We start from the raw sequence: 13,915 nt of genomic DNA, 5'->3' as shown, positions 1-13,915 counted from the left end.
ACTGTTTTCAGTTTTACTCTGGATTTTGCTCTTGATATATTATTTCTTGATGTATTTGTACAGTTGTTTGCATCCCTACTTAAACTTTGACAATCTGGCATCAGGGTAAAGATCCATCCCTCATTTGTTAACTAAGAGATTGGGATAAATACTTTTTTATTTTTTATTTTTATTTTTATTTTTTAAGATTTATTTATTTATTTATTTGAGAGAGCGAGAATGAGAGAGAGAGAGAGAGTACATGAGAGTGGGGAGGGTTAGAAGGAGAAGCAGGCTCCTCGCCGAGCAGGGAGCCCGATGCGGGACTCGATCCAGGGACTCCAGGATCATGACCTGAGCTGAAGACAGTTGCTTAACCAACTGAGCCACCCAGGCGCCCCTGGGATAAATACTTTTTTAAATTATGAAACTTCTTTTTTTTTTTTTTTAAGATTTTATTTGAGAGAGAGAGAGCACGTACAAGCAGGTGGAGGGGCAGAGGGAGAGGGAGAAGCAGAGTCCCTGCTGTGCAGGGAGCCCAACACTGGCCTTGATCCCAGGATCCTGGGATCATGACCTGAGTCGAAGGCAGAAGCTCAACGGGCTGAGCCACCCAGGTGCCCTAGGGATTGGGACAAATACTTATTAAGAATCCTTCTAACTCTGTGGTTCTGTTATTTTGAGTAAACCAAATCCTATTATCAGGTACTTTAATGGAATCCTGGTGGGCACAAGTGTTTCTATCAGTTTTGCTTGTTTGTTGCCCCTGTTTGTTCTTTATAAATGGAGTGCATACTAGAAGTAGGTATTTGGGTTACCTATGAGGATATTTTGGTAGTAAGCTCATAATAGAAAAAAATATTTTGATTTTGAATTAATTCTATTATCAGAAAATTAGAGTTTATGCACTTTTTCTCCAGAGATACTTTTGGTGACTCAGGAGTTTAAGCTGGCACTGTGTCTTGTCAGTTAACTGTTTCTGATCAGGGGTTCTGGGTAAACTGGAACAGTATTTCTTCCTCTCGATGCTAATTCATTACGAATGGATGGCAGTACATGAGCATATTTCAGCAGGCATCAGAAAGAAACAGAAGGGATGAAAATTCTTCTCCGGTTCTTAAACATATGTTCTTTGTTTTAAAAAATGGGGCACCTGGCTGATTCAGTTGGTAGAGCATGCAACTTGACTTCAGGGTTGTGAGTTTGAGCCCCACCTTGGGTGTAGAGATTACTTACTAAAAGAAAATCTTAAAAAAAAAAAAAAGTAATGAAAATTAAATATAAAAAATATTACCCCTCCAAATAAGTATTATAAGAAATAACATAATAGAGGAAACTCCACAATACAAATAAAAGGAGGTGTCTCCCTTTGTTCTTTATGTTCTAACGCTCCCCTTCTATGTAGCCTCAGCCACTTCAGACTAGACCACTCTGTTGGACTTGATAAATGTCTTTTTTAAAAAGATTTATTTATTTGGTGGGGGAGAGGCAGAAGGAGGGGGAAAGGAGGAGTCTCAGGCAGACTCCCCACTGAGCACAGAGCGTGGCTCACTCTATCCCAGGACCCTAAGATCATGACCTGAGCTGAAATCAAGAGTCGGATGCTTAACTAATCCAGGCACCCCTAAATCTCTCTAATTCTTAATTGCTTTTCCCTCACAGAAAGCATGACAACTCATTTACTTTAGTTTTTATGTTTGCACATGTCTGCTTCCTATCAGTGTAGCTTCTCTGTGTCAGTCTGAAAGTCTTCCTCTTGTATATGGACTATCCCTCTTGGACTTTTTATGAAGTGCTTCCCCTTTTTTCCTTGCTGAGAGCCAGATTTTCTCTCCCTTTAGTGGGTACTAAACAGAAGCAACATTCCTATCTGTTGTTCATATGAAGGTGACATCCAACAGTTGATTAAGAAACTTACCTTGCTTCTTAACACTTATGCCCAGTTCTTCTGTTGGCAAAGCTTGCAGGGCTCACCACAAAGATCCCACTATCTAGTTATGGTTTTAGGGAGAACAAGGTGTTTTCTTTCTTCCCCATCTTGTCACATACTTTTCTCAGAAGGATTTAATATATTAAGTATTTTATAGACATTCTAATGCATCTGCCTTAAATTAGATGAAATAGCTATTTGATGTTGTGGGTGATGCTGTGAATTTGTGATTTGCATGGCTTCAGATGTCATAATTTTTCCCCCCACTTTCTAGGAAGTAACAGCTAGCAGTCGCCACTATGTTGACAGGCTATTTGACCCTGATCCCCAGAAAGTTCTACAAGGTGTCATGTAAGTAGTATGTATTTAAGAGTCTATCAAAAAGTCTTTTTTTGTTTTGGTTTTTTTTTTTAGTCTTGTTTGGTTTTGTGTTTAAATTTGCCAAATATTGTAATTCTGAAAATGCAGGGTTAAAACTTTTTTCTTATGTTTTAGAAAGATCCCTGACATTCATGACTTTACTATTGTACTGTAAAGAGTTGTCTGATAGTTGTTCACTGACATGGTTAACTTATTTTTTTGTAGAATACTTGTTTTACCATTTTAAAACATGTTTTTGGAGAATGCTTTTGTGACTTCTTTATCCAACAAAAGCAAGGGAATAAAACTGATGATCTTTTATAATTGGAAAGAGTGGGAGAATATATCAGTAGGGTTTTTTTGTTTTATTTTGTTTTTGGTTAACTCACTGGCTATAAAGCTTGAATCTCCTACTGATGTTTTAAATCTCAGAGTTCAGAAAGCAGTCATTGGAAATCTAAATTCTTGATAATCTGAATGCCCATTTTTTTCCTCCAAAATTCCCTAGTGTTTAATGAGAGGAAACATTTTTAAGCAACATACCTGAGGTGTTAACATTTTTAAAAACTTAAGTCAGATAAGTGTGATAAGATTGCAAGTGATTGAAAGATGAAATCTCTATCCTAAGAGCAGATTACTATGCTCTTGACACATGACTTCTAGGGGAGAAGGTCTAGCCTAAGACTCCTCTTAGGGTTGGCAAACACGGAGTACCCACAGGCTTGAACTGTGTCCAGGGGAAGGAGGAAACAAAAAAGGGTCAGGATGTTTGGTATAGCAGTGAGGGCACACATGAGTCCCAGTATTATTTTCTTACCCTGTTAGTGTCATCAGCCAAATAGTACTTTTCAGTTTAACTTTTGCTCAGTCATGGCAAGGCGAGGATGCTTAGTTTATAGAAGTATCTACAGATTGTAATTCTTATTCAAACCATTCCCCCCCATCTTCCCCCCAAAAAAGCGCATTGTATAAGGCATGTCTTGGGGATGTGGATTTGTAGGGTGGAGGCAAGATAAAAGTGAGTAAGGATGCTTGACTATTCAAATTGAGCTGGAAAAGAAGGTGAGGAGCTGGATGTAGACCCACCTGGCATACTTGACACCTTACTTCACATTTTCTCAGTTTACAGAAACAGGAGATTACAATTCTTATTTTCTCATTATGTTGACTTTGCCTTTGTCCCCTTCACTAGGAGACTTTGTAATGATTTAATCAGCCCCTTTGTAGACTAGTTTGATTATTACCAGAAAAAGTGTTATTAAATCCATCTGTTAAATAAATTAACACTCCTCCTTAGGCAGACACTCCCCACACACAGCCAGACAGTTTTGTATATTAGTAATCCTCAATATCATTTAGGATTGTTCAATAAATAGTTTAGTTGAAAATGTTAGACCCATTAAGTGTTCCATGAGTGATAGAGATGATGTCGTATCATTATTTTTATTTTGATTGCTAGAGTGGTTGTTTAGGAGAAAAGCTAATTTTGTCAGTCAAGATTTCTGTGTGAAAGACTTTTATCTTGTATCAGAAATGAGTAGCTAATTCAGGTGTTACTTGTCACTTTGTGAAATTTCTCATTTCCCAAAGAACACTGTAGCTTCTTGAAAATTGATAAATAAGGCATAAAAAACAGTGGAAAGAGTATATTATAGCAAACCAGCTAAGGTGAAGTTTGGCCTTAGAGCCTCTTAAAAAAGTTACCAAGTCTAGGACACTAAATTGTAGCTAAGACAGATTAGCAAAATTTTTGTGGAGGGATGGTGGAGTACAAAGAGTATGGGCTTTGGAGTTGGACAACAAGAGGTTGAATTCTTGGTTCTGACATTTCCTGCTGGAGGCTTTTCCTAGCTGTGTGCTGGAGCAAGTTACTTAATATCCTTGAGCCTCAACTTCATCATCTCTAGAGGGAGAATAATATGCCCATCTTGCCAAGTTGTAAGAATTGAGTCAGAAATTTAAAATCCAGTGCTTGGTATGTTGATAACCACAGATTGGCACTGAAGTGATTAATCATTATTGACCCTAATTTAAAACAACTTCAAAAATAAGATGATTATTTTCAAAGAAGAGAAAGAAAAACAAAAAACATCAAACAGAAACAATTCAAACTGATGGAGATGGTGGGGGGGCTAGAATTCTTGATTCAGACGAGAATGCAAGTGATAACATATAAAGGTGATTGCTACTTACAATAGTAAAGTCTGTTTAAAGTTGGAAAGGCACAGATCACCCCAGATCTTTTTACTTTATGTCAGAATAGGGCTAGCCTTATATGGATATGTATAGTGTGATTTGATAAAGTGTCCTTTTCCCCAGAGAGAAAAATTTATTCTTTCTGACTTACTATTTTCCTAAACTTTGTCAGTCTGAAAATTAATTGTACATAGTCAAGAGAATAAAAAGTGAACTATATTTTTAACATTTTATTCTTCAGTAACCTTGTCTAGTACTAAAATAATACAGTATTGATAGAGGAAAGGGGGAACCAAAATGAGGTTTAGGAAAAGAGAGTTGACCAATTTTTTTCTCTTTTATACACATTACACAGCCACCATTGAGTCATACAGAGACCATTACTAGACCAAAATAGGTAGGTAGAAGGGGAGTAGCCACAGAGTGTAAACAACCAAAGGTACCCTCCTAACTTTAAGGAAAGAGAAGGTAGAAGCTGAAGTAATCAGCTTTGAGTCCAAAATATCCAATTGGAGAGACATTTAAAAATTGGCAACTAGCTTTAGCTATGAGACAACCAGAGTTTTATCATTTTTCTAGCTATAAGCTTGATTTTTCTTAATAAGGATTGTGAACATATAAAACAGACCAGCAGGAAAAACAAAATTGAAGAAATTAAAGGCAAGTAAGGACTTCTCATCATGGTCTATAATCTACTCAGCCGTGTTAGAGCCAGAGTCCTACCCATACATATAGGGAACTTCTTTGTAGCTAACCCATGTCACAAAGGACCATTTTACATAGTGAATGTGCCGTTACTGAAAATTACTGTTAAGCAACAGAAGTGCTTAATTTTCATTGTTGAAGAATGAGGAATTCTCTAGAAATAACTATTTTATTAGTAGTACAATATTTGGTATAAATTTAAATGATTCTATTGTATCAAAGGTTTGAATACAGAATCAGATTCTAAAAGAGCAAAGTTTCAAATGCGTAACTGAATCGAAGATCATTAGGTAGGAATAGGTAGGAATAAGATAGATACGAACAGAGAAAACAGGGAGGTCCGTTGTGTAGGTCATGAATTATAGCCTTTGGAACTGAAACAGAGTAGCTATATCAAAGAAACTACACTGCATTGCAAATTCTGAGCTTCCTCTAGGGGCCAGATCTGTATATTACCTTAAACAGTTACAGGATATTTTTTTGGTGAAGTTACTAGTGTATTAGCTCAACCATGTTAAATCTCCTAGTTGAAGAAGAATAACTATTCAACTGTTTATGTAGATAAAGTCAAAGCTGCTAAATACTGTGATTTTTTAAAAAATATCTAATAAATTAGAACACCTGATCTGGTTTTCACATTAGTGACTCTCCAGAAAAGATCAACAGATATCACTACATGGCCCTGTGTTGAAGAGCAAAAGATGATAAAAGTCAGTGTGGCTGGCTTTGTAGTTTCCAAGTTGAATAGAACTAGGAAACTAGACTGGATCTCTTGGCAATCTCAGGCAGGCAGTTGAGGGTACTGTAGAATTGTTGGGTGGTTTTCACCAAGTATCCACTTCTAAAAATTATTTTCTGAAGTATTTTAATGTACTGATGATATAAGTTTATTTTGGTAATGATTACTTGATTTTTCTGGTTCCAGGAAATTATGTACCTCTGGTTTTAGTAGAACATAGACAGGTTCCATTTTTCTTGCATGAACTAAAGATATGAGCTTTCATAAAATGAAGGCTTTGGATTTTGAGAAATTTTAAAGGATAATTTTCAGAATAATTCAAAAGAAATAATCCTATCAGTTACTTTAAAAATGTTACAGATAAACATAAATAAAGATGACCATATACCAAATGAAATGGAGTGATTCTGAGTCTTACCTGTTTAAACCTGTATTCTGAGACAATTCAGTCTGTTTAAAAGGGTGGCAAGTTTTTCCAAAAATTATTAGATCAGATTGACATAGTTTTACACACAGATAGATAAGCTGTTTGTATGTGGTATTAACTTTGAATATCAAGAATAGCTGTATATTTGTATGCATATGTGTGTGTATATATTTATCTATCTTGTCATATCTGTAGAACATTTAACTGTATGCTGCCATATTATGTAACATTTTTGATGTTCTTTGGAATTATATGTATTAAAAATATTAATATTTATTAAAACTGCATTTATTTTAATGCAGTTCCTACATTGTACTCTTCATTTTTGGAGAATGTAAGGTGATTTATAATCACACATTGATAAAACAAAGAATTAAACATATTTCTAATTTCTGAGCTAGTATTTATACAAACTGGAACTGTATCTAACACCACGTACATTCCAAAAATCTACACAACAGGGTAACTTGTTTATAAGACAGGATTAAATTACCATCAATTCTCAGTTCTGTTCAATTTATACATATAGTAGATGCACAATACATGCCTCAGTTGACTTGAAATGGGAAGTTCACTATAAATTTCTCAAGTGCCTCTTGGATCAAAGACTTACCTTACAAATAGCTTTGGTTTAGATAATAGATCACCATTATCTAATTCTTTTACAGTTGGCAGTTCACTTGTGGCAATGGTACCTTAATTAGAATATGAGCATATCTCACTCCCTAACCATGCTGGATAGCAGAAAGCTTATTATACTTGGATGTTTGGATGTTACATTCTCCAAAAAGACATCATAATTAATTATAATTACAGGGACAGAGCAGTGAGTATGTTTGTAATTTTCCAAGTCCAGATAATTTTGTAAGTTGTTTATCATGTTGCCTTATTCAAGCTACCCACAAATGTATATTTCTCCTTATTTTACGGATGTCTTAGGACCAGTGAGTTTTCAGTAGGTCAAACTTTATACTCAGATTGTAGTTTTCAGTATCCAGTGTATTTTTTGGCTACTTCACATCAATTAGACCAAGGATTGAATGTACAGTATTCCAAATAGGAGCTTCTTCAGGTAAGTGAAAAGTAATACTGGTTCAAAATGATCTTTAGCTTGTGGCTCCAGCCTTCTGTGATCTTAAAGATAATTTTCTCATTCTAGATACTAGGTTTTCATTTAAAATTTATGCTGTTTTGACTGATTGACTGAAACTATTTCTCCAGCAGGTCTAGATCCCAGTTCTTTAAAAAATTTTCCTATTGTTTTAATTGTAAAGTGCAGTGTTTACTTTCTGTCTTGGTTTTAATTTTTTTTTTTTTTTTTAAGAGAGGGAGAGAGGTGGGTGGAGGGGCAGAGAGAGAGAATCTTAAGCAGGCTTCATGCCCAGTGTGGAGCCCGACACAGGGCTCAATCTCAGAACCCTGAGATCATGACCTGAGCCAAGAGTCGAATGCTTAACCAACTGAGTCACCCCGGTGCCTCAACTTTCTCTCTTGGTTTTGATCACCATCCTGATATTCTCATTTAGATAGAAGTTCTGGTAGGCACTGTGTACATGTTGGTTTAATAGTTGAGCCTTTTTCTCTACCCACTGAAAATTAATCTCTTTCAGAGTAAAGAAAGGAAGTAGAAAGGTTAGCCTCCATGTGAAAGTAGATGCCTCTTGAGTCCATTTATTAGTGGACAAATAAAAGTTTTTAGCTAGATTTTAACTGAGAATGTTCTGTGGCAAATTCATTTTTATAACATCTTAATATTGGCTTCTTCTCCCATCCCTAGAGTGGGATATCCCCAAGGCTTACTTTTTAGCTTTTCCACCTGGGTGTTTTTATCTTACCTGAAAGATTATTCATGTGTCCAAAATCAAGATAGATCCTTGTCTTGTTAAGGGATTTATTTTCTAAGCTTCCTGGTCTTCTGCATCTAGGAACTCAGACTTGAAGTAGTCACTCAAGACATGTCACATATCACATATCCTATAACCATCAAATCATCTTGTTAACTGCTTCCTCAGAATGTCTTCTGTCTTAGTGATTCCTGTGGCTGCCATCCTAGTCAGTCTCACATAACTAGATACCTGGATGGATTGCATAATTCCTTCAGCAAACATTTATTGAGTGCCTATAGCGTGCTAATAAGCATTGTGATGGGGTAAGAGTATGTAAGAATGAATAATGTAGTCACTGCTCTGGAGGATCCAAAAGTCTAATGAAGGAATCACATAGCTAAATAGATAGTCCATTATAGTTTGGTTAGTGAATGCTATGATAGTCATAAGCCCAGGGCAGTCTTAGGACCACAGAGGAAAGGCATCAGCTATTTATTTGCCTCTCTTGACTCTAGTATTCTCTGCATTCCCGTCCATCCCATATTCATTTTGTCTTCCTTAGTCACTGCTTTCTTCATATCCTTTTTCTGTTGGAAACATGACTGCTCCTTTATCCATCCCCCTTTAGTTTGTCTCTTCTTCCTATCACTTTTTCTATGCTCTGCTTAATGTTCCCACCTTAAAGGGACACTTCTTTTCAATCCAGGCTCCTGGTCCTGCCTCAGAAATATGATGTATTCATTTCCAGTATTGTCTTCTATGAATGGCTTTTCCATTTGCCCTTCCCATTCACTGTCCAAATCCTGGCCATTTTCTAAGGTTCATTTAGTTCTACCATTGCTTCAAAACCTGTTAAGCTTGTCTGATCATCTACTTATCTCAGCCATATAAGCACTCGATTTATAATATAGCACTGCCTTACATTGCTAGTGTTATTTTTATCTCCTCAAGGAGATTGTAAACTCTTCAAGCATCCCATTATGTGATGCTTTTGTATCCTTCATAGAGCCTAACACAGTGCTGAGCTCAAAACTTAATTGTTGAATTTCAGGAGTATATAAGTAAGGCATTTTTTCCCTCTAACATTAAAAGTTGGTAGATATGAGATATATTCCTTTGATCTACTGGGAAAAGGATGTTTTTAATTGAAAGTTAGAAATGCTTTTTCATTTTGCATAAAAATGTAAAATTGAAACATGGGAGGAAAAAGGAAATATGTTAGCTCACTTCTTTTCAATCAGTTTGTTCTGAATGCCTGATATGCTGGAGGTAATGGAAAAAACACTTGGCATAAAAGACATGGGTTGAAACTGGCTCTGTCATTTAATGTGGAGCTCTGAGAAAAGCCCCGAACCTGAGTCTTAGCTTCCTCATCGGTAAAATGGGGTTAATATTACTCAAGGTTATGATGAAGATTACATAAAGTAGTGGATATGGAATGCTTTGTAAACTTCAAAGCAATATATAAGTTTTGCATAATTTTGTTGTGCCCCCATCTTGGATGATAGTTATGAGTCTGTATTTTACAGAAGTATGGATTTCTATATGGTGCATGTTGTGATCCATCAATAGTAAGTTCTCTGATATTTTCAGGTCAGACTGGCTTTCTTGCCTGTCAAGAGGAAACAGACTTCTATCCTAACAAAGTAATGAGTGTGCTATGATAGAGGGCAGCTAGCTGGGACACCTAACCCAGACCTGGAAGTTGTCAGGGCAAGCTTCCTGGAGGAAGTGAAATTATTATCTAAGGTCAGACCTGAAAGATGAGTAAAGGTAGCCAGGGAAAAGTATGAGGGGGAGGGGATAAGGAAATGAGAGAGAGAGGGAGAGAATAGCTCCACTCTGGCTGGCTCTGAAATTGAATCCTATACCATATTTAGATCTGCTAAAGATGGGTGTATGTGATGATTATTATCTCTTTTGGCTGTAACTGTTTCATAGAAATGATCTAGTATCCCTTTATAGTAACAACTGAATAGAATTTATTTGCTGGGGGTGTTAACGTCTCTTCTTTCTTATGTAGCATTAATACATTTTATTTATTAGAACCACAGCAAGAATTAATTTCTTTAGACATTGGTCCATTTTATTAATTCTCTTCTGCATTTACTCTATAACTACCAATTGCCTCCTTCATGTCTTCTTTGCAAACTATTAAGAGAACTGGAAAATTGGTTTTGGAGGGGTTTTTGTTTGTTTTTGTCTATAAAAACATTTACTTTTGCATGGCTTCAGATATTTGGAACGTGTTTATAAGGTAATGTGGGGACACCTCATTTTTGCTTAGTTTAGGAAGAATGGAGAGAAATCTCGGGAAATGTTCCTGTTGGGAGTTCCAGAATAGAGAGAGCATCCAGAATGGCACCTGGCACAAAATAGACTTTCAATAGATAGCTGCTGGACAAATGGATGTGCTACATTAGTATAGACAAAACACATTAAGAGAAGGAAAGAAGATGAAAATAAATGGCAAACTGCTAAGTTAGGGTCTATAAGCTGATGATTGGGAAGTAAATTTGTATAAGGAGGCAGAAGCCTAGATGTATAGTTTCACCTACTATGCTTTGCTAAATGAGGCTTTGATATCACATAATTTTATAGTTGTCTATCAAAACTTGGTCAAAACCCTAGTAAGCTTCATTCAGCTAAGTCCCCATAAATGAAAAAATACTCCTACTTATCCCCTGTGAACCATATGGAAGATCTGAGTGATAGTTTACAGAGAGAACTAGATCAGGCCCTGAAAAAAATAGACCTACCCTCAGCTCCACTGAGCTACTGGAAGACTAGGCCAATAGTATTTGGCTCAAAACTTGTGAAAATGCCATTCAAAAACTTGTGGCGAGAATCAGCTTTCATCAGATCACTGCATCATAGCAGTATTCTTCTGCCATAATTGAAGAAGGTAATTAAGGAGAAAGGGCATTATAATTATTACCAGGGTTTTTAACGCCAGTGAATTTGGTTGGTATTGGAAACACATGCTGACTCTAACATTTAGTTTTGATTTTTTAAAGTAACTCTTTCTCCTGTTTTCTACTTTGTTTTTCTACAAGATCATGGTTTGCCAATAATAGAATTTTTTAGAATTCTAAGTTTCAAAGTTGGCAAAAAATTTCCCATATACGTTAGACTGCTGCCACCTAAAAGAGTCAGAAGAGATGCGTGTGAGAATGTAGGGGAACTTATTTTGGGATATGAAAGAAATGTGTGAACTAAGAACTTTGAGGCTCTGTAGCGATGGTCTTAACACAGTCAAACCTGACTCCCCCCCCATAAATATTTCTTAATGACCACTGTACTACCTTGAAATTAAATCTATCATAATATAACTCCTCACATACATAACTCCAAAACTAATATAACGCCTTCCGTGCTTATAAGGGAGAAAAATTATCTTTTTAAAAATTTTTTAAAAATTTAAAAATTATCTTTTTAAAGATAATTTATAATGTTTCCGTATGTAAGTGTTTGGTATTGATAACTCCAGTACTGGGAGTGGCCCCTGTGCTGGGTGGTCTGATTTTCCAAAATGAAATGATTTCTAATAAAAAATGCAATTTCCTTTTTTTATTTACAGGGCCAGATGCAATACTGAAAAATACAGTTTTCTTTAAAACTGTACAAAAACGCTTTCTAATTGTAAAACTGTGGCCAGAATTTCCAGACACCCTCATAAACTTCTGAAATGCCCCTATGGGGCTTTAATGCTTTCTTCCCCACTTTGAGAACCACTGCTATATAGAATCACATAGTGTTCTAGTGTTTTACATTAAGATAGCACTACTGACCAATTAGGGTAAGTATTTCTTATTAATCATTTTATTAGTAGTACTAGGTTTATTTTGAGCCATTTATTTTTTCTCTATCTGTCCTTTGGGACCAATCAGTGTTTGTGAACCAGTTGGTCATTCATAGAGATATTCTTCTTGTGGAATAGCATTTTACTCCTGATCTGAGTATAGCTGGAATAAAAAATACTGGTGAATATGTGAGAAATAGAAAAGGTTTTTTTCTTATTTTTTAATCTCTTTAAAAGGTAATTGGCTGCTTAAGTAAAAAATAGTAACTGTATTGTTATTTCTAACCAATTAAAAAATAAAATATATATGACAGTAATAGCACAAAGAATTGATGGAGAAATGGAAGTATATGTTTGCAAGACTCTTAAAATACAAATGAAATGAGATACTATCCCTTGAAGACTAACTGTGATAAGTTAAAAGATACATATTGTAAATTGTAAAACAACCACTAAAAAAACAATAAAAATTCAAAGAGGCACAGCTAATAAGGCAGTAAAGGAGATAATATGGAATTATAAGAAATATTCAGTTCAAAGAAGTCAGAAAAAGAGGAAAGAAAGGAACAAAGTCATGATCGCTGAAACAAGGTCAGATACATTGTGTGGGCCTTTTCTGAAGAACTCAACATGCTTTTTATTGGAAGTCTTCTACAAGTACTCAGGGTATCTCCCACTTTCCCCACTCCCACACTGTCCTGTTTTACAGCTCCCAGGCTCATTCAGCACCTATCTCTGTTCCTTCTCTTTGGTACTCAGGTGGATTTGACTTTGTCACTAACTTCTATATTTGCCAGTACAAGATGTTGCATAATAAAGATACAGCGGAATGAATTGATTACTGATTTTTCTGTGATGTCTCAACGTACCTTACCCTTTTCTCTTCCCCTGAATTCAGAGACATGAAAAATGCTGTAATTGGAAACAACAAGCAGAAAGCCAATCTCATTGTTTTAGGAGCTGTTCCAAGGTATGTTTGCTATCAATCCCTTTTCTGATATTCATACTGTTCCTAATATATTTCTCATTCTCATCCATAAGACCCATCTTTTTTCTGTATTGTCTATCCTATTTTTGAAAGCCTCTTAATTTTTAAAATAAATGCTTTGAGATATATGAAGCATCTCTTTAGAAATTTTTAAGTACCGGAGAATGGAATATAAAGCAAATGTATTAATGCTTTTTGGAAATTCAGGGTAAGATCATTAACCCTGCAATAAAAGGATGTGTTGGGTAGATAGATGATATACACCAGCCTGATTCTTTATCTCCTCAGAGCCTTGGCCGGTTTTTTTGTTTTTTGGTTTTTTTAAAGATTTTATTTATCAGAGAGAGAGAGAGAGCGCACGTGCGTGCACAAGCAGGGGGAGTGGCAGGCAGAGGGAGAAGCAGGCTACCCGCTAAGCAAGGAGCCCGATGCTGGACTCGATCCCAGGGCATTGGGATCATGACCTGAGTCGAAGGCAGACATTTAACCGACTGAGCCACCCAGATGTCCCGCCTTGGCAGTTTTGTATGATTGAATAATAATTTCTTAGGAATCTCAAAACCTTTTTTAATTAAAAAAAAAAATCCTGCTAGATTTTTAATCCTGCTTTTCTTTTTTTAATTTCTAATTTTTAGAATTTGCTGTTTTTTAACTTAGAAAGTTTGGTCTTTTTTCTGATGAACTGAATTTCTTTCTGGTAGACGATGATAGTTGTATAACTTTCTCTTTGCTACTCAGAACTAAGTTTTATGTGCAGTTGCTATAAGTTTTTTAATGTTTTGGTTTTTCTTTTTCTTCATTTCTGTCTTTTGATACAGGATTGATGGTTTTATTGTTTTTATCGTTAACTGATCTTAAATATATACTTTGGTAACCATAAAGCTCTCAGTAGCCTTTCTTAGGGGATTAGTGTTCAGTGTATATAAATGTACTTTAAGGAGCATGAGTGTTCTACCTTAAAAC

The 13,915-nt window shown here is 35.8% G+C and overlaps 1 protein-coding gene across 5 annotated transcripts in view; it reads left to right on the top strand.

Annotated features, from left to right (window-relative positions):
* Window positions 1-13,915, top strand: part of ARMC8 (armadillo repeat containing 8) — a 121,072-nt gene that overhangs the window by 26,379 nt on the left and 80,778 nt on the right. For 4 of the 5 annotated variants that reach the window (XR_010410366.1, XR_010410365.1, XM_045903699.3 and 1 more), the window contains exons 2-3: window positions 2,184-2,260; window positions 12,863-12,934. Coding sequence is in view for 3 of the 5 variants with exons in the window: in XM_045903699.3 (XP_045759655.1) it covers window positions 2,184-2,260; window positions 12,863-12,934 (149 nt within the window). In the remaining 2 variants the exon portion in view is untranslated. The remainder of the gene's footprint in view (window positions 1-2,183; window positions 2,261-12,862; window positions 12,935-13,915) is intronic. The other variant, XM_045903700.3, reaches the window with a different exon arrangement.

This window comes from Mirounga angustirostris, unplaced genomic scaffold (genome assembly GCF_029215605.1).
Source record: "Mirounga angustirostris isolate CCGP_5_RB_7025 unplaced genomic scaffold, mMirAng1.0.hap1 SCAF_1, whole genome shotgun sequence".
In the NCBI taxonomy this organism is placed as follows: Eukaryota; Metazoa; Chordata; class Mammalia; order Carnivora; family Phocidae; genus Mirounga; species Mirounga angustirostris.
Note: the sequence above shows the minus strand (reverse complement) of the source record. Positions and strands in the feature narration are given on the sequence as shown.